This window comes from Oryctolagus cuniculus, chromosome 13 (genome assembly GCF_964237555.1).
Source record: "Oryctolagus cuniculus chromosome 13, mOryCun1.1, whole genome shotgun sequence".
NCBI classification, from domain to species: Eukaryota; Metazoa; Chordata; class Mammalia; order Lagomorpha; family Leporidae; genus Oryctolagus; species Oryctolagus cuniculus.
The window spans coordinates 34,501,057-34,522,807 of record NC_091444.1 but is presented as its reverse complement, the minus strand read 5'-3'; the positions used below and the strand labels follow the sequence as shown (position 1 = coordinate 34,522,807).

The following is a 21,751-nucleotide window of genomic DNA, read 5'->3' as shown; positions in this document are numbered from 1 at the left end:
GAGCATCTAAACTTGCCCCCATAACAGGCAGAGACCTGCACCTTGGTGAGATGGACTTGTTTCTGCATGTACTACAGTTAGCATCAGAGGGCCTGACGCTCACACCCAAGATTGCAGAGAGTCTAGTGACAGAGATTCAGGTGTGTTTCACTTAAGTGCCTGTCTATGCACCTGAGGGGCTGACTCTCTCCTCCCTCTTTCATACTTGGGCAGAGAACAAGCAAATTCCACAGGACTTCAGTGGGACTCAATGCCCAACAATGAAAAGATCCTTATGGCCACTCTCCTCAGGCTAGTGCCTGCAGACAATGACTCTGGACCTTCTGTTATTAAGCAATGTTCTGAGGGCTCAGTTTATCAGTCTTGTATGTTAGTAAGCATCACCAGTGACTGGAGAAGTCTTGGGATATAAGTCTACCTCAGCAGCAGAAAACCATAACAGAATGGGTCTACCCTAGCCCCAGAAAGAGGCTTGTAAGATCAAACTGCTCCTTGTAGACACTTTTCTAGTTCATTCTCAACAAACATATCAACTATGAATTTGGAACAAATTCTTTGGAACTTGGAACACACTTTGGGTGTGTTTTTAAGACTGAAACAGGCAAAACACACCAACAGCAAAAATGTGGCAAACTTTGACTTAAAATGTCATCTAGTACAGAATCAGCAGGAATATCCACAGGCTCAGAGAAAATAGAGCACTTAGAATTTCTGTCAAGACAGATACATCCAAAGTCCAGATGACATCATACACCAAGTGTCAAGAACGTCCAGGGATCTATGACCTCACCCAACAAACAAAATAAGGTGCCAGGAAACAACCATCTAGGAATTCCAACTTTCAAATGTGTACATGAAGATTTCAAAATACCTGCTGTAAGGAAACTCAGTGAACTCCAAGAGAAAACAGAAATAATTTAATGCTCTAAGTCAGAGACTTGACAAACAGATGGAAGTAATAAAAGAAAAATCAAACAATTTCTTTAACTGAAGAGTACACTAAACAAAATTTAAAATAACAGCCTATATCAATATCAGAACATATCAAACAGAAGAATCAGATTTGAAAATACAAAACTGAAGGAAAAAAAAGAATTAAGAGAAATGAAAAGCAGCTTACAGAAACGTTGGAATAGCATGAGAAGAGCAAATATCTGAGTAGTTGAGGTTTAAGAAGGACCTAAGAACACCAAAGAGGTAAAAACATATTGTAAGAGATAATAAAACACTTCCTACCCTAGAGAAAGATATAATTATCAAGGTACAAGAAGGTCAAAGCACCAATCAAATTCAATCCAATCAAGTATAACCCAAGATAAATTGTAATCAAGCTTACCAAGATTAAAGATAAAGGGAACATTCTCAAAATTGCAGAAGAAAACAATATCTAAAGGTCTAAATTAACCAGGCTTCAGACTCAGTAAAATAAAATGGGCCAGAAAGGAAAAGGATAGAAGACCTCTCTCTTTCTCTGCCTCTCCTTCTCTGTGTAACTCTTTCAAATAAATAAAATCTTAAAAAAAAAAAAAGGAAATAATTACCTGCCAAGAATGCTGTACCCTACAAAACTATCCTTTAGAAATGAGGAGAGACAGACATTTCCAGATAATTAAGCTGAGAGAACTTATCACCACCAGACCTGTCTAAAGAGAAATACTAAAGAGAGTTTTTCAAGCTAAAAGAGACACACTAACGAAGAAGAAAATAAAAGAAAGTAGAAAACTTACTGGTAAGAGCAACCATACAAATTCAGAATGCTGTAATACTGTAAACATGGGACATAAATAACTCATATCTTCAGTATGAAGATTAGAGAACAAAAGTGAAAATTATTGTAGAGTTAGGAAATACAGAAAGTAGTAAAATGAGAAATCAGAAACTCAAAATACAGGGTAGAACAGAGTGCAAGTGTAGAGTCCTTTCTCTTTTCCTATCTTTATAGTCAAAGTTCAGTGGCCATCATTTCAAAATAAGCTGATATGACCAAAATAAGCCTCAAAATAATAAAAACCTATAAAAGATTTACTAAAATTAATAAAGAATAAAAACACAAACCTAGAGAAAAATCACTTAACCACAAAGAAAGATTATGAGAGAGACAAGGAAAGAAAAGGAGCTACAATAAAACTAGACAATAGGGACAGGCTGGGGCCCGCGCTGTGGTGCAGAGGGTTAAAGCCCTGGCCTGAAGTGCCAGCATCCCATATGGGCACTGGTTCAAGACCTGGCTGCTCCACTTCCAATCCAGCTCTCTGCTATGGCCTGGGAAAGCAGTAGAGGATGGCCCAAGTCCTTGGGTCCATGCAACCGCGGGGGAGACCTGGAAGAAGCTTCTGGCTCCTGGCTTTGGATCGGCGCAGCTCCAGTTGTTGCGGCCAATTGGGGAGTGAACCACTGGATGGAAGACATCTCTCTCTGACACTCTGTTCCTCTCCTCTCTCTGTGTAACTCTGATGTTCAAATAAATAAATATTTTTTAAAAAAAATAGGGACAGGCATTATGTGGAGCAGTTAAGACGCTGGTTGGGCTGTCTTCATCCCATATCAACTCTGCTCCCATTTTCAACTTCCTGCTAACATGCACTCTGGGTGTAAGGAGGTGATAGATCAAGTAGGTAGGTTGATGCCAGCCACAAGGGAGATCCAGACTGAGTTCCAGTCTCCTGGTTTTGGCTTGACCAAACCTAGGCTGTTGCAGATATTGGGGGAGTGAACCAGTGAATGGAAGGTATTTCCTTCTTCCTCCCTTCTGTCTTTGCTCTTCAAATAAAATGAATATTTAAAAATTACAGAAGATAAGAAATGGCAACGATGTGGAAAAAAGGGGAAACTATTGATGGTTATGTAAATTAGCACAATTATTTATGGAGGCTCCTCAAAAAGCCAAAAATAGAACTACCATATGATCCACAATCCTATCACTAGGTACATATTCAAGATAAATGAAATCACAGTCAAAAAGACAACTGCACTCCCATATTTACTGCAACACTATTCTCAACATCCAATAAATAGAAACAACCTAAATGCCCATTAACTGATGAACAGATACAGAAAATATACACACACAGAGAATGGAACACTATTTAGCTATATAAGAGGATCAAATATTGTCATCTGCAGCAACAGGGATGGAACTGGAGGTCATCATATTGAGTGAAGTAAGTCAAGCACAGAAAGATAAAATGGGATAATCTCACGCATGTAGAATATAAAAAAAGTCATAGGATTTAAGAGTATAATGCTGGTTAACAAAGACTGAGAATTGGAAGGGGAAGGGAAGAATTAGCAAAGGCTAATTAAGAGGTGCTAAATTAGTTAGATAGAAGTGAGAGATTGCACAGAAGGGTGATTACAGATAATGAACTTTATACTTCTCTATGAAAAAAACTAGAAGATTGGATTTTGAATATTTTCATAAGAATGTAAAATGTTTGTTTACCTTTAGTGTACATTACTCAGTATACATGTACTAAAACATCACAAGGTACCAAAAAGATATTTATAATTTTTATATGTCTGTAAAAAGAAAATTCAAAGAAAAAAAATAGCACGCAGCATCAAGTCCTCTTCTACAAGAATACTAATATTACTGTACAGTGTTGCTATGGAATTGCCTCTATATTTCTCTCTCCCATTCAAGACCTGGAAACTCCTGAGCACAAAACTATGTTGATTCTCTCGTATTAGCAACTATTAGTCGGTGAACGCATACTTTATCAAACAGCATTAAATATACTATGTACATTAGTTTTTATTCTAATAACTATAATATCAGGCAGACATTATCATCCTTATTTTAAAGATGATATTAGCACAAGTTGCTCCAAATCATAAAGCTAAAAAGTAGCAGAGCAAAAATGTTTAATCAGGCTTGATTCCAGAACTTAAGCCAAATAGCAGCCTATCTTGTTCACCACTGTGTCCTCAATATTTGCCAAACACAAACTAGACACTTGGGAAAAAAATATGTTGAGTATTTTTAACAGTTAGACATACATACCTATCTTTGATTATGCTGAAATAAAAATTAGAGAGTTCTCTGGTATAAAATGCTTGTAACAGCCGAATAACTTTTCCAAAATCATATTGTTTGTATGACTCAGAAATCTAGGGAACAAATCAGTGGAAGTTGGAATAAGTAACTGAAAACCAAAGTACTCAGGAGCAAAACAGGTTTCCTTTAAAAATAAGTTTCAAAGACAAACACAAATTAGAAACTAACAAAAATATTCCTCAGAATCTTCCAAATGTCATTTCTGAATAACAAAATCATTTACTCAGAAAACAATATTTTGGGCCAGCGCCGCGGCTCAATAGGCTAATCCTGCGCCTTGCGGCGCCGGCACACCAGGTTCTAGTCCCGGTCGGGGCACTGGATTCTGCCCTGGTTGCCCCTCTTCCAGGCCAGCTCTCTGCTATGGCCCAGGAGTGCAGTAGAGGATGGCCCAAGTGCTTGGGCCCTGCACCCACATGGGAGACCAGGAGAAGCACCTGGCTCCTGCCATCGGATCAGTGCGATGCGCCGGCCAAAGCGCGCAGGCCGCGGCGGCCATTGGAGGGAGAACCAATGGCAAAGGAAGACCTTTCTCTCTAGTCTCTCTCTCTCACTGTCCACTCTGCTTGTCAAAAAAAAAAAAAAAGAAAGAAAAGAAAACAATATTTTTCTCTAGGGACTATAAAGGAACTCTTACCATGGAAAGGATCAAGTTTTAAATGATGAAGGTATAACATTTTTGAAACAGCAGAGCGGAAGTTAACTACAGTTCATTAATGTTCCCTTATTTATGCCTCATTAACTTTTGATTTAGGCAAAAATCAGCATGTATGCTTTTGACTTAAGAGCACCCTGAGGCAAAAACATTTCCAATTTTGAAACACAAAGTATCTGTGCTTTTATACAAATAAGCAAATATCTTACAAGACACAGTCATTTCAACTATTTTTAGACTTTATTACGAGTGGAAATCTACAAATAAGTGAACTACAACTTTTGTTCCTTCTTTTTGGACAAATAGAGTTGATCTTGAGAGAAAAAACTGGCCTGATGACAAGCAGGGGCCAACTTTTTCTATCAGGTCTTTCTCCAGTCTCTTGAGAACCTATGAAAGATACTGCAACATTTCATATTGGGCCAGCCTAGGAAAGTATAGAATTTTGCAAGTATAATTTTTACAGCTACCATTTCTAGCAAGGTTTGTAATCCATTCAGATGAAACTAAAGTTTTAACAAACATGAGTACACTTACCTTGCTTGCTAAGTCTTGCAGTAAGTGTAGCATATATTGGTCTATAACATACATATTGTCAACAGGGACAGAATCTGTTTCTGGGTTGAAACCAGCCAAATTTCCCAAAAGAAAGCGAAGTGTATTTCTGAGCTGTTCATTGTGAGAAAAAGTATGTAGTTTAAAAAAAATAATTAGGAAGCCTTTCGATTTTCACTGAATACTTACAATATTGTAACTCCATACCTGAAGTTTCATCCAACTCTTAGCACTTTAGTGGGCTATGTTTCTTACTATATTAACCCTAAATAAGACTGCAAATGCAACCAAAAACAGAAACCCCACAACCCACATCCCAATGTCCTGGTTATAGAAACAACCACTGGATCCATGCCTAACAACTGAATATCCACTATACATCTTTAGAACCTTAAAAAAAATCACCTTTTAATAGCCTAATTTAATTCATGTGTGTAGGCAAGAATGTTATTTCACTGGGGCAGGCGCTGTGGCGCAGTGGGGTAAAGCCCTGGCCTGAAGTGCAGGCATTGCATATGGGCACCAGTTCAAGACCAAGCTGCTCCACTTCCAGTCCAGCTCTCTGCTATGGCCTGCGAAAGCAGTAGAAGATGGCCCAAGTTCTTGAGCCCCTGCACCCACATGGGAGGCCCAGAAGAAGCTCCTGGCTCCTAGCTTCAGATCGGTGCAGCTTGGGCCACTGTGGCCAATTGGGGAGTAAACCATCAGATGGAAGACTTCTTTCTCTAACTCTGACTTTCAAATAAATAAATAAATCTTTTTAAAAAATGTTACTTCTGGCTGGCGCCGCGGCTCACTTGGCTAATCCTCCGCCTGCGGCACTGGCACACCAGGTTCTAGTCCCAGTTGGGGTGCCGGATCCTGTCCCGGTTGCTGCTCTTCCACTCCAGCTCTCTGCTGTGGCCCGGGAAGGCAGTGGAGGATGGCCCAAGTCCTTGGGCCCTGCACCCACATGGGAGACCAGGAGGAAGCACCTGGCTCCTGGCTTCAGATCAGCAAAGTACACCGGCCACAGCAGCCATTTGGGGGTTGAACCAACAGAAAAGGAAGACCTTTCTCTCTGTCTCTCTCTCTCTCACTAACTCTGCCTATCAAAAAAAAAAGTTACTTCACCTGCTTTATAGGTGAAAATAATGATAAATGTGAAGCACAGATTGAAATGCCTGTATCCTGTATTGGGGTGCCTGAGTTCAAATCCAAGCTCTGCTTCTCATTCCAGTTTCCTGCTAATAAATACCTTGAATTGAAGCAGGTGACAGCTTAAGTAGATGAGTTCCTGCCAAACTGTCTTAAAGAGGACAGCCAGATTGATTTCCAGGCTTCTAGACTTGAACTGGCCCTAACATAGATGTTGTGGGCGTTTGAAAAGTTAACTAGTACATGGAAGAGCTCTATCTGTCTTTGTCCCACTTCTCTGTGTCTTTCAAATAAATAAAATAAAAATTTAATAAAACATAATAAATGAGGTTAGTGCAGAAAATATACAAAAATACATATTTTGTCATATAAAATATAAAAGACAGTATATAAATTATCATTAATACAGATGATCTTAACAAATACATTAACACAGGAAATTTTAAAAATAACATTTCATTTTCATTCAGCTTCACAGTGCCAAACAAAATGTGCCTCATTTTTAAAAGCAGTACATTATTACACTTTTCATTCAAACTGAGAAAGAATAATGGTGCTAACCTTGCTAATATCATCTCTGGCAGCACTGAGTGCAGATGGGCCAATTGTCACTTCAGTGAAAACATTAGACTCAGCTACCCACCAACGCAGAACATCAGCACCATAGGGAGGCTCTTTGTTTTGATCCTATTCATTGAGAAACAATATATAAATACAAATGATTTTGATTTCAACTAACTGAACAAATGTTCTATTTCACTATAATGAAATACAGGCTAATGGTCTCAAATTAAGATCATTTAAAAACTACAGAATTGGAAAGAACACACTCTGCAATCTTAATCTTGTTCAACACAATGGTACTAATACCTAATCTTTTTGCAGGTCATGTCTGCATCTACCTGTTTCAGTTGGTGTCTATGAAAAGAGCAGTGCAAGCAGTGTCTACATGCTGGGTGAGGGGGAGCAGATGGACTGCTTTCGCTTTCAACATTTATTCCCTAGCAACCCTGTACACAAAGTAATGATATTATAGGACAGGAGAGTAGTCAAAAGTCACAGAAATAAAAATAAGTAATTCCTTTTATGAAAGCAACTCAAAAAAAAAAAAAAACCAACCCAAATGATCAGCAACTTGAGATGTGATGTCCATTAATGACATTAAAGTTAAAATGCACAATTTCCAAAATAACAGTAAAATATGCATATACTTAGCAGTCACAATACATTCATTTCTTACACCAGTCTCATTTAATTTTAAAATTAGTTTATATTTTAAAAGCTCAATTAAAAAAAAGAATAGTATGATTTAGGACCTAACTGGAAATTCAGATTTGAAATGAGGCAAAGGGATCATAATCCTGGCCTCTCCCTTTTTTATTAAAATCATTTATTATTTAAGAGACTAGATTTAAAACTGGGTAAGATGTACTGCATTAATATAAAAAGACAATTTTGCTTTTCTTTTTTTAAACACTGAAATAACCACATTAAGAGTTTCAGTTGCCAGTTTGAGAGACTTAAAAGGCAATTGAAATTTTAGAAAACCACCTACTTGTCCTCCATTGATGACAATATCAGGGTTAATGACATTCCCAAGAGACTTGGACATCTTTTCTCCTTTTTCCCCAAGGGTAAATCCATGAACAACCACTGTCCTAGAAGATAAACCAGGTATTTTAATAAGCACAATTATATCTTTGAAGACAACTTACAGCTTAAAAAGCATATCTTAGTTTGAACAGAAAAGCAAGATTTTTCTTAATAGATTATAGATAAAGTTTTTCTTGAAAGACTAATTTTTAGTAACTTATATATCATAAACATTTAATAGGAAGCTCTCTACTTAAGATTTATTGGGGCTGGTGCTGTGGCGCAGTGGGTTAAAGCCCTGGCCTGAAGTGCCGGCATCCCATATGGTTCGAGTCCCGGCTGCTCCATTTCCCATCCAGCTCTTTGCTATGGCCTGGGAAAGCAGAAGATGGTCCAAGTCCTTGGGCCCCTGCACCCATGTGAGAAACCCCGAAGAAGCTCCTGGCTCATGCCTTTGGTTCAGCACAGTTTCAGCTGTTGCAGCCAACTGGGGAGTGCTTCTCCTCTCTGTGTAACTCTTTAAAATAAATCTTACAAAAAAAAAAAAAAAAAGATCTATTTATTTATTTGAAAGGTAGAGTTAGAGAAATCTTCCATTCATTGATTCACTTCCCAAAATTGCTGCAACAACCGGGCTGGGCAAGAACAAAGCCAGGAGCTTCTTCTTTCTCCTACATGGGTGCAGGGGTCCAACTGCCGGGCCATCCTCCGATGCTCTTCCAGGGACGTTAGTAGGGAATGGGATCAGAAGTGGAGCAGCCAGTATTCACACTGGCACCCATATGGTATGCAGGTACTGCAGGCCATGGCTGTTATTAACCAGCTGTGCCAGAGCTCAGGCCCCAGGAAACTCTCAAACACAGAAAAACTTTCAATGTTGTCATCCAACTAATCAATTATTCTCTGAGCTAGTGTTATATACTGCTTTTGATCACTACAATAACCAGTAAGAGTGTAACTTAAAGAATACACTATCCTGGGGGCCAGCGCTGTGGGGCAGCTGGTTAAAGCTCTGGCCTGAGGCACCGGCATCCCTTATGGGTGCTGGTTGTAGTCCCAGCTGTTCCTCTTCCTATCCAGCTCTCTGCTATGGCCTGGGATAGCAGTGGAAGATGGTCCAAGTCCTTGGGCCCCTGCACCCGCATGGGAGACACGGAAGAAGCTTCAGGCTTTGGAATGGCACAACTCCAGCCATTGCAGCCATCTGGGGAGTAAACCAGTGGATGGAAGACCTCTGTCTCTACCTCTCTCTGTAACTCTTTCAAATAAATATAAATCTTAAAAAACAAAGGGGAGGGGGTCTGGTAATAATAGAAATAAAAGGAGTGAATGCTTCAACATTCCACACAGCAGACTCACAGAAAAAAAAAGAAAAAAAAAAGGATACATTATTCCAAGAAATTATGGGATATATACTCTATGGAATACTACCTAGCAGTTTAAAAAAATGAAATACAGTTATTTAAAACAAAATGGATGAATCTGGAAAACATTCTACTTCATGAAATAAGCCAGTCCCAAAGAAACTGTAGAAGTGAAATTGACACTTTGAGAACAAATGACTTGAACAGCACTTGTCTTGACTGTGGAGGAACAGGTTTTTTTCCTTTTCTCTTCTTCATAGTATTTGTTCAACTCTACTGAACACAGAGTTAATCATTCATACAATGTCAACTGAAAACAGATCTCAGTAAATAAGCATGCAAACAAGCGAGGGAGGAGGAAGTTTATAATTATAAAGCTGTTTAGTTCTGCATACATTCCTACAGACTTACTTCTAACAGTACAGTTTAAAAACTTGCCATGGAACCACAAATCCCATTAAGCTGGGTGGTAAAAATGCCATCTTAAGTGTTAAAATGATCATATTAAGTGTTAAAGTAATCTTACAGATAAGATTAAGTGTTGAAGGGATCATATAAATAAGATCAAGGGTCTGGATAATAATAGGTAGAATTAAAAAGGAGAGAACGTTCCAACATGGGATGCAGTCCACATAGAATGACAATCACTCTAAAAAGCACCGACCTCAGAATTAGCCCTTAAGGCATTCTTGTTTGGCTGAAAAAGCATATGAGAGTATTTCAGGCATGGAAAGCCAAGAAACTGTGGCAAAAAAAAAAAAAAAAAAAAAAAAGTCCTACATGAAGGATCTCTATGAGATCCCAGTGTAAAGAAGTGGCCATCAAAGGAGGATCTACTTTTCTCTGAAGGGAGGAGAGAACTTCTACTTTGCTTACAGCCTTGTCTAAATACTGACGGAGACTGTGGATTCAAAATGCTTCTACAGCCTTGAAAGCTTATGTCAAGAACCTTGATCACTGACATCATACGTAAGAGTGTTAATTGTTAAATTAACAAAAGGAGTCACTGTGTACTTACTTCTCACACAGGACCTCTGTCCTCAACGAGTTGTATTATGAGAATTAACTGTAAAACTTGTTCTCAGTTTGTGTGTGTGTGTGCACAAACTGTTGTAATCTTAGTACAGAATTGGTCTTCTATGTATAAAGTTAATTGAAAATGAATCTTTATGGAGAATGGGACAAGGAATGGGAGAGAGAGGAGGTGGTAGGGTAGGAGTGGGTGCAGGAGGACAGCTATGGTGGGAAGAATCACTATATTCCTAAAGTTGTACTTATGAAATTTGTACTCATAAGGTTTCTTTGGGGGGTAAAAAAAAAAAGTCCTATATCAGTCACAATTTTGACCATATTTTGAAATCTGAAGAAATTTGAACTTGTAAGGAACATAATAAACAGAAACTATTTTAAAAGAATACATTATCCCATCAAAATCAAAAAATCAATTTGAAAAAAAGTGGTATCTCCTGTCCCACTGTTTTGTTTTTAAAAATCTCCCATGTGGGTAGCAGAGGCCAAAGGACCTGGGTCATCAGTTGCTTTCTGAGATGCATTAGAAGGGAGCTGGATCAGAAGCACAGCAACCAGGACTTGAACCAGCACCCACATGGGATGCCAGCACCACAGGTGAGAGTCCAAATCCCTGTGCCACAGAGCCCCAAGCTGCAAGCAGCCTTCCTAATTCTCCGGCAGTGATGAGTAAGAGTCACCATACACCTTTCAAATAAATAAATCTTAAAAACAAGAAATATAAACATACAAATTGTTCTGTCACAGGTTTTCATTCTAAGATAGCAAAAATCTTTAGCTATTCAAGAATCTTTCTCATCAGCATACCCATACATTTGAAAAAAGGAAAGCAATTATGTGTGCCAAATAAGAATCACCAACATAAAATTTACTAAAGGAATGTTTCAGTTAATCAGCCACTGTGGACGTTACCACAAAGGATATTTGAGTATAGGCTGCCTTCTCTGATTCTCCTTTCCTACAATTCTCCTTGTCAAGTCTGACCACAGCTCCACACAGCTCTCCCCAACAACTGAAGTGCATGCCATATTTCTACTATAGGAGTTATAGTAGAGTCACATGACACATCTTTTCACCCAAAATTCTTATAATGGGAAATTGTAAGCAAAAAAAGGGCACTGACTTATCATATAAGAGAGGACTTTAAAAACTCTGTGGAAAATGGGATTAAAAAATGAAAATTAAGAATAAAAGATTAAAGTCTAAAATAACTATTAAGATACATCCCATAATGGAGAGCCTGGGTTCAAGTCTTGTCTTTACATCTGACTCTGGCTTCTGTTAATGCATACCATAGAGGCAGCAGGAGGTAATTCAAACAGTTGGGTCTCTATCACCCAAGAGGAGACCCTGACTGAATTCCCAGCTCCTGGCTTTGGCTTACAGTTCTGGCTGTTGTGGGCATATGAAAAATAAACCAGTGAAATGAGTGAACTGTTTCTCTCTCTGCTTTTTACATAAAATACAATTTAAAAAACTTTAAACATTGTAAACTTTATGTCTCAACATAAGCTCCCTCAAGTGCAACATATTGTTAAAGTGATGACATCAGCTATTTAGCTCATCCCTAAAGAAATGAGTGTCCTAGAAATTTAATCATATCAATGCATTTTTTTTTTTTTACATTAACTGACACATGAAGAAACGTTCATGATCACTAGCCAGCAGGGAAATGCAAACAGAAGCCACAATCAGGTTTTACCTTACCAGTTAGAATGGTACTCACACAGAAATCAAAAAAATGATAAATGCTGGCAAGCATGTGGGGAAAAGGGTATCCTAATACACTGTGGTTGAGAGTGCAAACTAGTACAGCTATTGTGGAAGACAGTATGGAGATTTCTCAAAGGTGAAAGTAGATCTACCATATGACCCAACCATCCCGTGCCTGGGAATTTACCCAGAAGAATTAAATCAGCATCTGAAAGTTATCTGTACCCCTAAGTTTACTGTAGCTCAATTCACATTAACTAAGGTATGGAATCAACCCAGATGTCCATCAGCTGACGACTAAAGAAAATGTAGTACATATACCATATGGCGTAACTCAGCCACACAAAAGAAAAAAAATCCTATCTTCCCCAACAAAATGGATGCAACTGGAAATCATCATGCTTAGTAAAAGAAGCCAGTCCCAAGAAGACAAATGTTTTCCCTGATCCTGGTAAATAACAGAGTATAAAAAGATGTCATGTATATTAGCAAAATTGATATTTTGAGAACTGATTATTGTTTATAGTTCTTGTCTATTGCTGTGGAAGTTTTTTTATTTTTTCTTACTTTTTGTGTATTCTTTACTTAGTGGAGGGTTTATTTAAAAAAAAAAATACTTATTTATTTGAAAGAGTTACAGAGAGAGACAGAGACAGAGAGAGAGGTCTCCCATTCACTGGTTCACTCCCCAGATGGCTGCAACAGCCGGAGCTGTGCCGATCCGAAGCCAGGAGACAGGTGCTTCTTCTGGGTCTCCCATGAGGGTGCAGGGGCCCAAGGACTTGGACCATCTTCCACTGCTATCCCAGGCCATAGCAGAGAGCTGGACTGGAAGAGGAGCAGCCAGGACTAGAACCATATGGGATGCCCATATGGGATGCCAGCGCTTCAGGCCAGGGCATTAACCCACTGTGCCATAGCACCAGCCCCGGGTTAATCTTATAATTATAAAATAAACTGAAAGCAATCATTGTAAAAATTAAAATAAGGAAGGAAGGAAGAGGGAGGGTAGAACATGAGTGGGAGAGGGAGTGTGGGAAGTATCACTATGACCCTAAATCTGTACATATGAAGTACCTGAAATTTGTTCCTTATAAAAAAAATTGTTAAAAAAAAGAATATATGACTGGGAGATTGATTTTTGTCTTATAAGTAAATATCTTTCTTATAGTTGTTGGGGGAATCATTAAACTCCTCTGATTCAAATTCACTCACTGGTAAAAACTACTTACTTTGACTAAAAATTTGCTAAGTTGTTTTCCACTTAGTATTATTCCATTAGAACTTCAAAAGACTTTTTTTTTTTTTTTTTTTTTTTTTGACAGGCAGAGTGGACAGTGAGAGACAGAGAGAAAGGTCTTTCTTTTCCATTGGTTCACCCCCCAATGGCTGCTGTGGCCAGCGCACCACACTGATCCGAAGCCAGGAGCCAGGTGCTTCTCCTGGTCTCCCATGTGGGTGCAGGGCCCAAGCACTTGGGCCATCCTCCACTGCACTCCCGGGCCACAGCTGAGAGCTGGCCTGGAAGAGGGGCAACCAGGACAGAATCTGGCACCCTGACCGGGACTAGAACCCAGTGTACCGGCGCCGCAGGCAGAGGATTAGCCTATTGAGCCGTGGTGCCGGCCAACATTTTCAAATTAACTGTGAATCAGTGTTTAATTCTAAAGTGCTTTATCAATTTGAACACATGTATACACAGTTACATATTAAACAATTTGTAGATATAAATAAATTTGATAAAATTCATTTATAATTTGTAAGCTGCAACCTAAAGTAACACTGTCTTGGGAAAAAAGGAAATGGATCACATATAAAATCTTTTAACTTAAAAAAAAAATCAGAAGTCAAATTAGGGATATAATGTAGTTGCCTAATGATTTCCATTGAAAACTCTTGCAAAACTGTCTTGAGGAATGAACTGGAAAACTGTCATAGTAGAGGACTGTCTGGTGGTGCTTTCTTGGACATTCTTATGCTAAAGCTTTGGATAAATTTCTCAAAACACTCACACAATAAGCAGTTATTTTTGTCCTTCGGCTCCCAAGAAAATTAAGTATAAAACCTTGAGTATACTGAAAACTGTTGCTTTTGCATTAGGATAACTTCCAGTTCTTGGTGACCATTGCTTTCATTGTCTTTGAATCAAACCACTAAAGCCACGTTTCATCTCCCATCATAATTTTTAATATATATTTATTGGGGTCAGCACTGTAGCATAGCAAGTTAATCTGTCACCTGCAATGTGGGCAGCCCATATGAGCACCGACTGCAGTCCTAGCTGTTCCATTTCCAATCCAGGTTACTGCTAATGTGACCAGGAAAGAAGTAGAAGATGGCCCAAATATTTGGACCCCTGCCACCAGCCTGGCCCAGTCCTGGCCACTGCAGTCATGTGAGGAGTGAACCAGCAGATGGAAGATCTCTCTGTTTCTCTCTAACTCTGCCTTTCAAAATAAATTTTTGTTTAAAAAAAACAAAGCAAAAAAAAGTTGAGGAGCCTGCACTGCGGCAAGCTAAGCCTCCACCTACAGCGTCAGAATCTCATATGGGCACTGGTTTGTTCCGGTTGCTCCTCTTCCAATCCAGCTCTCTGCTATGGCCTGGGAAAGCAGTGGAAGATGGCCCAAGTGTGTGGGCTCCTGCACCCATGTGGGAGACCTGGAAGAAGCTCCTGGCTCTGGATCGGCCCAGCTCCAGCCACTGAGGACATTTGAGGAGTGAACCAGCAGGTGGAAAACCTTTCTCTCTCTCTCCCTCTATTTGTCTGTAGCTCTACCTCTCAAATAAATTAAAAAAAAAAAAAAAAAAAAATTGGGGGGGGGCAGCATTGTGGTATAGCGGGTTAAGCCACGGCCTGCAACAACACATCCCATACAACACATCCCACAGGGACTCCCATTCAAGCCCTGGATGCTCCACTTCCAACCTAGTTCCCTGCTAAAGTGCCTGGGAAGGTAGCAGAAGATGGCACAAGTGCTCAGGACCCTGGCACCCACAAGGGATACCCAGATGGAGTCCCAGCTCCAGCTGTTGCGGCCACTGAGGAGTGAACCTGTAGATGGATGATCTCTATTTCTCTGTGTAACACTGCCTTAGAAATGAAAAAATAAATCATTTAAAAATGTATTATTTATTTGAAGGGCAGGGCAACAGAGAAAAGACAAAGAGATCTCCCACCCACTGGGTCACCCCCAAATTGGGTCCAACAGCAAGAAGCAGCACTGAAAGCAGAGCAGCTAGGACTTGAACTAGCACACTGATATGAGAAGCCCATGCAAGGCTTAACTTCCTGTCACAACACAGACTCCTTCTGATACCAATGTTTCAAAAATGCCTCAGATAGGTGTTGTGGTACTACAGGTTAAGCCACAGCTTGCTATGCCTACATCCCATGCAGGGGTGCCAGTTCAAGACTGAGATACTTTATACTTCTGTAATGTACCTGGGAAAGTAGAGAATGATAGCCCAAGTTCTTGGGTCTCTGTCATCCACATGGGAGACCTGGACAGCGTTCTAGGCTCCTGCTTTCATCCTGGCCCAGCCCTGGCTGTTGCAGGCATTTGGGGAATGAACTAGCAGGTGGGGGATCTCTCTCTCTTTCCTCCTTCATTTCCCCCTCCCTCCTCCTCCTTCCTTCCACCACCCTGCCTTACAAATAATCAAATCTTTAAGAAAAAATAAATCTTGTTGCTAGCACTGTGGTATAGTAGGTTAAGCCTCTGACTACAGTGCTGGTTCAAGTCTCAGCTGCGCCACTTCAGATCCAGATCTCTGCTAATGCACCTGGGAAAGCATTGGACGATGGCACTTGGGCCTCTGCACCCATGTGGGAGACCCACAAGAAGCTCCTGGCTCATGGCTTCGAATCAGTCCAGCTCTGGCCATTTCAGCCACTTGGGGAAATGAATCAATGTATGAAAGACCTTTATCTCTGTCCCTCCCTCTCTATTCTCTCTTCCAAATAAATCAATGTTCTAAAAAAAAAAAAAAGAAAGAAAGAAAAGAAATGCTTCAGGATCTGGCTTCTACTTGTTTCAGAAAGCTCTGCTATGGTCTCCATTTGATATTTTGGCACCCATGAAACAGAACATTTACTTCTAATTTTTCAATCAGAATTGTGTACAGTGTACCAGTTGAGATGTCTATGGTGTTAGTTATTGTTTCTGCTGTTAATCATTGGTTCTTTTCTGTTAGGACACAAAGACAAATTTTTTTCCTCACAAACTGAAGTGGATCATCTGCTTCTATGGACTTCTTCTTCAACATCATCTTGTCCCTTCTAAAAATGAGTTATCTGTTTATAAAAGGCTGATTTCTTAAAGTATTAATGATTTCACCATTGTTGCACCCAAGCTTCACCATAAATCTGATGTTTGCGTTCCTTCAATTTGTGCAGTATTCACCTTGCTCTGAAAGCAGGGCCGGGTGGGGAGGATCTTTTCAAATTGATGTCTTATCCTTCTCAGTGCCCCTAAGTAGATTCTGTTCAGACATGGTATAACATATTAGTACTAGTTTATTTTGGTGCAAAAAAAAATTTGAAATCCATGCAATTTTTTTTATCCTATGTATTTTCTTCTAAAGATCCAGCATGGGGGCCAGCACTGTGACATAGCTGGCCCAGCCCTGGCCATTGAGGCCATCTGGGGAGTGAACCAGCAGCTGGAAGATCTCGCTGTATCTCCTTCTAACTCTGCCTTTCAAATAAATAAATAAATCTTTTAAAAGGAAAAAAAAAGATCATACATCTACTCAGCACAGTGCTTCACATATCTTCACATATTGGCAAGTATTTGGAAGAGGTACTCAAAGAATGTTGCTTTGCTGAGCTCAGGTATAAATACTTACTTAAAAGGTGCTTTTTTCCTTGCTGCCGCACTTATTAATAAAGAAGACTGAAACCAACCCCCAAGCTGGTCTTTTCCTTCCAAATACAAATCTGCTCTTTGGTCAGTACCTTAAAAAAATATATATGAAGTTTAAGTTAATTAAAATACGAAAACAAAACAAGGATGTATCAGTTGTGAAAGTAATAAAAGCAATCATTATCAAGCTCTACCCGTTGCAATCACTTGAGCTATTAACCCAACTGCCAATTAGGAAATAAACAACCTGTACCTTGAAGGTCAAGGTTACAAAAGACAGAACAGTAGGATTACAGATTGAAGACAACTAAACATGTCATGTGATCCTACATTTTTTTTTTTTTTTTTGCACATGATCTTAAAAGGGTGACTTCAACTTCAGTTTCCTGCTAATGCAGACCCTGGAAGGCAGTAGTGATGGCTCAAGTAACTGGGTTCCTGCCACTCATGTGGGAGACAGGATGGTGTTTCCAGTCCCAGCGTTAGCCCTGGCCCAGTCCCAGCCACCACAAGCATTTGGGGTGAACCAGTGAATGGAAGTGCGCTTGCTCTTTCTCTGTTTCCCTTTCAAATAAATTAAAAAACAATTATAAATGGGAAAAAAAAAAAAAAACAATAAAATTTAAGTCAATCAATCTACTTCTTAATCATTGGTCTGTTTTCACTGACTGAGGAGGGGTTCGAGATCTGAGAAAAAGAGCAGTTTTCACCTGTGCATGTAGGTTATTCATGTTCTGGCAGACCTCTACACATGCATTAACACGTTTAAATGGCAAACTGGCAGGTTAAGTTACTATCTGCAATGCTAGCATTCCATTATGCTAGCCCTGGTTGAGTCCCAGCTGCTCCACTTCTGATCCAGCTGCCTGCTAATATCCCTGGGAAAGCAGAAGATGGCCCAAGTCCTTGGATGACTGCCACCCACATGGGCAATCCAGATGGAGTTACTGGCTCCTGGTTTCAGCCCTGCCCAGTACTGGCAGTTGCAGCCATTGGTGGGGGTGGGGTGGGGGTGGGGAATCAGATGATGGAAGTGCTTATGCACATGCACACACTTTCCAACTCTGCCTTTCAAATCATTATATTTTTAAAAAATGACAAATTTCTTTCCTGAAATTAATTACCTAAATATCAGAGAATGAAAAAAGGTTTACTGAGAAGGTATGTTTTTATCTCTAATTTAAGAATTTCTGTCACAGTCAAAATTTTTGGTTAAGAATATCACACACTAGAAACAATATAACTAAACTCTGTCAGCACCTCCAGCAGCAGCACAGGTAGGACCCAAAGAGAGTTTTTATTTAATTTAACCAGTCAATAGCTCCAAGTATAACTTGCACTTGTTGCACTCAGCAATGTAAAACCACTTCAGTAAGTAAAAAGCAGTGAATCAACTCTGAAATACACTATTCCAGCACTGTTTCACATCTGGCATACTCTTGTCTGAAATTCAGGAAGCCACCCAAAATATTTGGGTAGGAAACCTCTTCTTCCTGCTAAAACTTAGCTTTAGTATTATCTGCTTACATTTTCAACATAATTTAGGAAAACAAAGTGCATAAACTTGCAATATTTTTTTTCAAATCATGTTAGAAAAACGTATGGAATAGTATTTCTAAAAATTACTACAAAAATGTAATAATATTTAACTTTATATTGGGTCATTATGAATTACTACATGACTCATATGTAGTAATTGGCTGTAATAGAGAATAAACATGATTTTACATGGATTTTCTTTTGCAAATTCCCTAAACTATAAGAAAGGCCCAATGAAGGACATGTATTTTCCTACTAGGTATTTTAATGCTATCCTCTCAAAACTGAGGTCTAGTACTATTATGGATGCCTCAGGAAAAACTGGAACACTACCCTTGCCAACCCCAACAATACCCAGTTGTACAAACATACTATGTTCCCCACATTCTGTTGCTCCAGAGAGCAAACAGGATTTCTTGGGCCAAGGCTGACGTAGTAGGTTAAGCCTCCACCTGTAGTGTTGGCATCCCACAGCAGCACTGGTTTGAGTCCTAGCTACTCCACTTCGATCCAGCTCCCTGCTAATGGAAAGCAGTGGAAGATAGCCCATGCGTTTGGGCCCCTACATCCACATGGGAGACTCAGAAGAAGCTCCTGGTTCCTGGTGTCAGATCGGCTCAGCTCCAGCTGCTGCAGCCACCTGAGAAATGAACCAGCGGATGGAGGACCTCTTTCTCTGTCTCTCCCTCTCTAAATCTGCCTCTCAATTAAATAAAATAAATCTTAAAGTAACAAAAAAATTTGCATCCTGGTTGCTCTATTTCCTATCCAGCTCACTGCTCATGTGCCTGGGAAAGCAGGGGAAGATGGCCCAAGCACTTGGGCCCCTGCTACCCACATGGAAGACCTGGATGAAGCTCCTGTTGGTTTCATTTGAGGAGTAAACCAGCAGATGTGAGAGCTCTCTCTTGCTTTCTGTCTCTTCCCTCTTCTCTATATAACTCTGCCTTTCAAATAAATAAATAAATATTTAAAAAAAAAACATTACTTGGAAGGAGGCAGGTACTAGGCACAGCAGTTAAGACACTGTTTAGGATGTCAGCATCTCAGAATGTCTGGGTTTGAGTCACTGCTCCACTAATGACACAGATTTCTGCTAATGTGCACCCTAGAAGGCAGCAGGTGATGGCTCAAGAAGTTGGGTCCCTGCCACCCACTTGAGAGACCCAGACAGAGTTCCTGCCTCCTGGCTTTGGTCTGGCCGAGCCCTGGGTGCTATGAGCACTTGAAGAGTGAACCAACACATGGAAAATCTCTCCCCCTGCCACCACCTTTCAAATAAAAATGAATATAAACAAAAATTTTAAAAGTTACCTGGAAGAACATAAGACCATGAAGTCCCACTATCAAACCAGATGTCTAAAATATCCTGACCTGGTAAATATTCCAAGGCATTAGGACCACCAACCTGTGAAGACAATGTAAAAGTATTTTATTTACACAAGCATCACAGTAGGTATAAAAAACATCTAAAGAGTCTAAACAATGATTAAATTCACATTTTAAAGTAAAACTTAGAAGGTTTTAAGCACTTCAATTTACTGTAACTCTACTTATATGTAAAACTGACTGGGGGAGGTGGAGCTGTGGTAAAGCGGGTTTGAATCCCCGCTGCTCCACTTCCAATCCAGCTCTCTGCTACGGCCTGAGAAAGCAGTAGAAAATGGCCCAAGCCTTGGACCCCTGTACCTGCGTGGGAGACCAAGAAGAAGCTCCTGGCTTCAGACTGGCCCAACTTCAGCCACTGAGGCCATTTGGGGAGTAAATCAGTGGATGGACGACTTCTCTCTCTCTCTCTCTCTCTGCCTCTTTGTAACTCTGGCTTTCAAAAATAAGTGACTAGGGCCACTCAATATACATTTACCAATATAATATGAAATCTTTTATGTTTTACTGAAATTATCTTCTAAATAGGATCTTTGATGTATGACACAATCAGTTAATTCTACTTCAGATGCCACAAAACTCTGATTTACCAATGGTAAGCACTGCTCTCTATTGGTCTCACTTGTATCCTTTAGTCAACCAAATCAGCCAGAATCAATCCTGGCCCTCAATGAGACAACAAATGGCAGACACATTCCACTGGTACATTAAATACAAAGGGGCTTCTCAAAATGGATGGAAATTGCATATTTGGAAAAAAATGGCATGGATTTCAAATTTTTTGGACAAAAATTAACTGATCTTTTAATTCAATTTTTCCATGAACTTTTTGAAGTACTCTTGTACCATGCTTCTAGCACTAAACAAAATGGTCACTTTCAAACTACATAAACTTCTAATTATAGTGAATAAATTCATTTACTTCACACATAATATAATTAATTTTTAACTCTCAAGAATCCATATGTTGCCAGTAAGTCATGAAACACACAAAGGCTATTAAAATAAAAACAGAATTTACCTGAGATAAAACTTCTTTTGGAAGAAGTTGCTCAGGGGGCAGAGTCCACCAGATATCACTGCCATGTTGTTCCACCAACTTAATAATATGTTCAATGGTTTGGCTATTTTAGGGGGAAAAGGCAGAATTATTCAATCAATTATTGTGCTGAATAACAAACACTTTAAAATCTTAAAACAGTGATGTTGTGTCCTTTTCCTCAAACTTGAGTGGTATATCTTTAATTACTTGCTTGTTGGGCTGCTATTATCTTAGATTCAATAAAAGTACAATCAAGTTAACTATATATTGCTGTAAAAACAAAAAGGAAAAAAAAAAAAAAGAGACTTGTAACATCCCCATTCAGTTACTGATTTCTGTTTCCAGCAACCTGATTTCTGTCCAGGTACCTATATTCAAATCTCTCATTATCTTCTCTAATTTCTGCCCAAATTAAAAAAATACATTCTGTCAATTCCACAATCGAAATAACTACAGTTGTTCCCACTGACATCATATTAGTCCAAACTTACTTCCTCAATACTAGATTGATGCAATAATCTGGTTTTTCCCGTACTCTCATCTAATTAGCATGATACAACTTGAGACAGATTGTCGCTCCCCCTCTTCGTGGAGGAGCAACACAGGATCCTGCCTAGGTTTCCTATCCGAGTCACGGCACCATTATGTCGCTCCCCCTCTTCATGGAGGAACAACACAGGACCCTGCGCTGTTCTTTCATCTGCTCGGCCCTCCCCGGGTTTGCTGCTGGTTCTTCCCGGGTTGGCTACCGTCCCTTCCACCTCCGTGGAAGGGCGGTTCCCCCTCCACTTTCCCCACTTCCGCGGGGGAGCG

The 21,751-nt window shown here is 39.7% G+C and overlaps 1 protein-coding gene across 1 annotated transcript in view; it reads right to left on the bottom strand.

Annotated features, from left to right (window-relative positions):
* IARS2 (isoleucyl-tRNA synthetase 2, mitochondrial) overlaps positions 1–21,751 on the bottom strand; it is a 76,352-nt gene that overhangs the window by 14,208 nt on the left and 40,393 nt on the right. The window contains exons 13-19 of the mRNA XM_008268410.4: positions 20,918–21,020; positions 19,825–19,918; positions 16,955–17,063; positions 7,960–8,062; positions 6,966–7,091; positions 5,250–5,381; positions 4,004–4,110 (exon numbers count right to left, since the gene is read on the bottom strand). Of these exons, the coding sequence (XP_008266632.1) occupies positions 4,004–4,110; positions 5,250–5,381; positions 6,966–7,091; positions 7,960–8,062; positions 16,955–17,063; positions 19,825–19,918; positions 20,918–21,020 (774 nt within the window). The remainder of the gene's footprint in view (positions 1–4,003; positions 4,111–5,249; positions 5,382–6,965; positions 7,092–7,959; positions 8,063–16,954; positions 17,064–19,824; positions 19,919–20,917; positions 21,021–21,751) is intronic.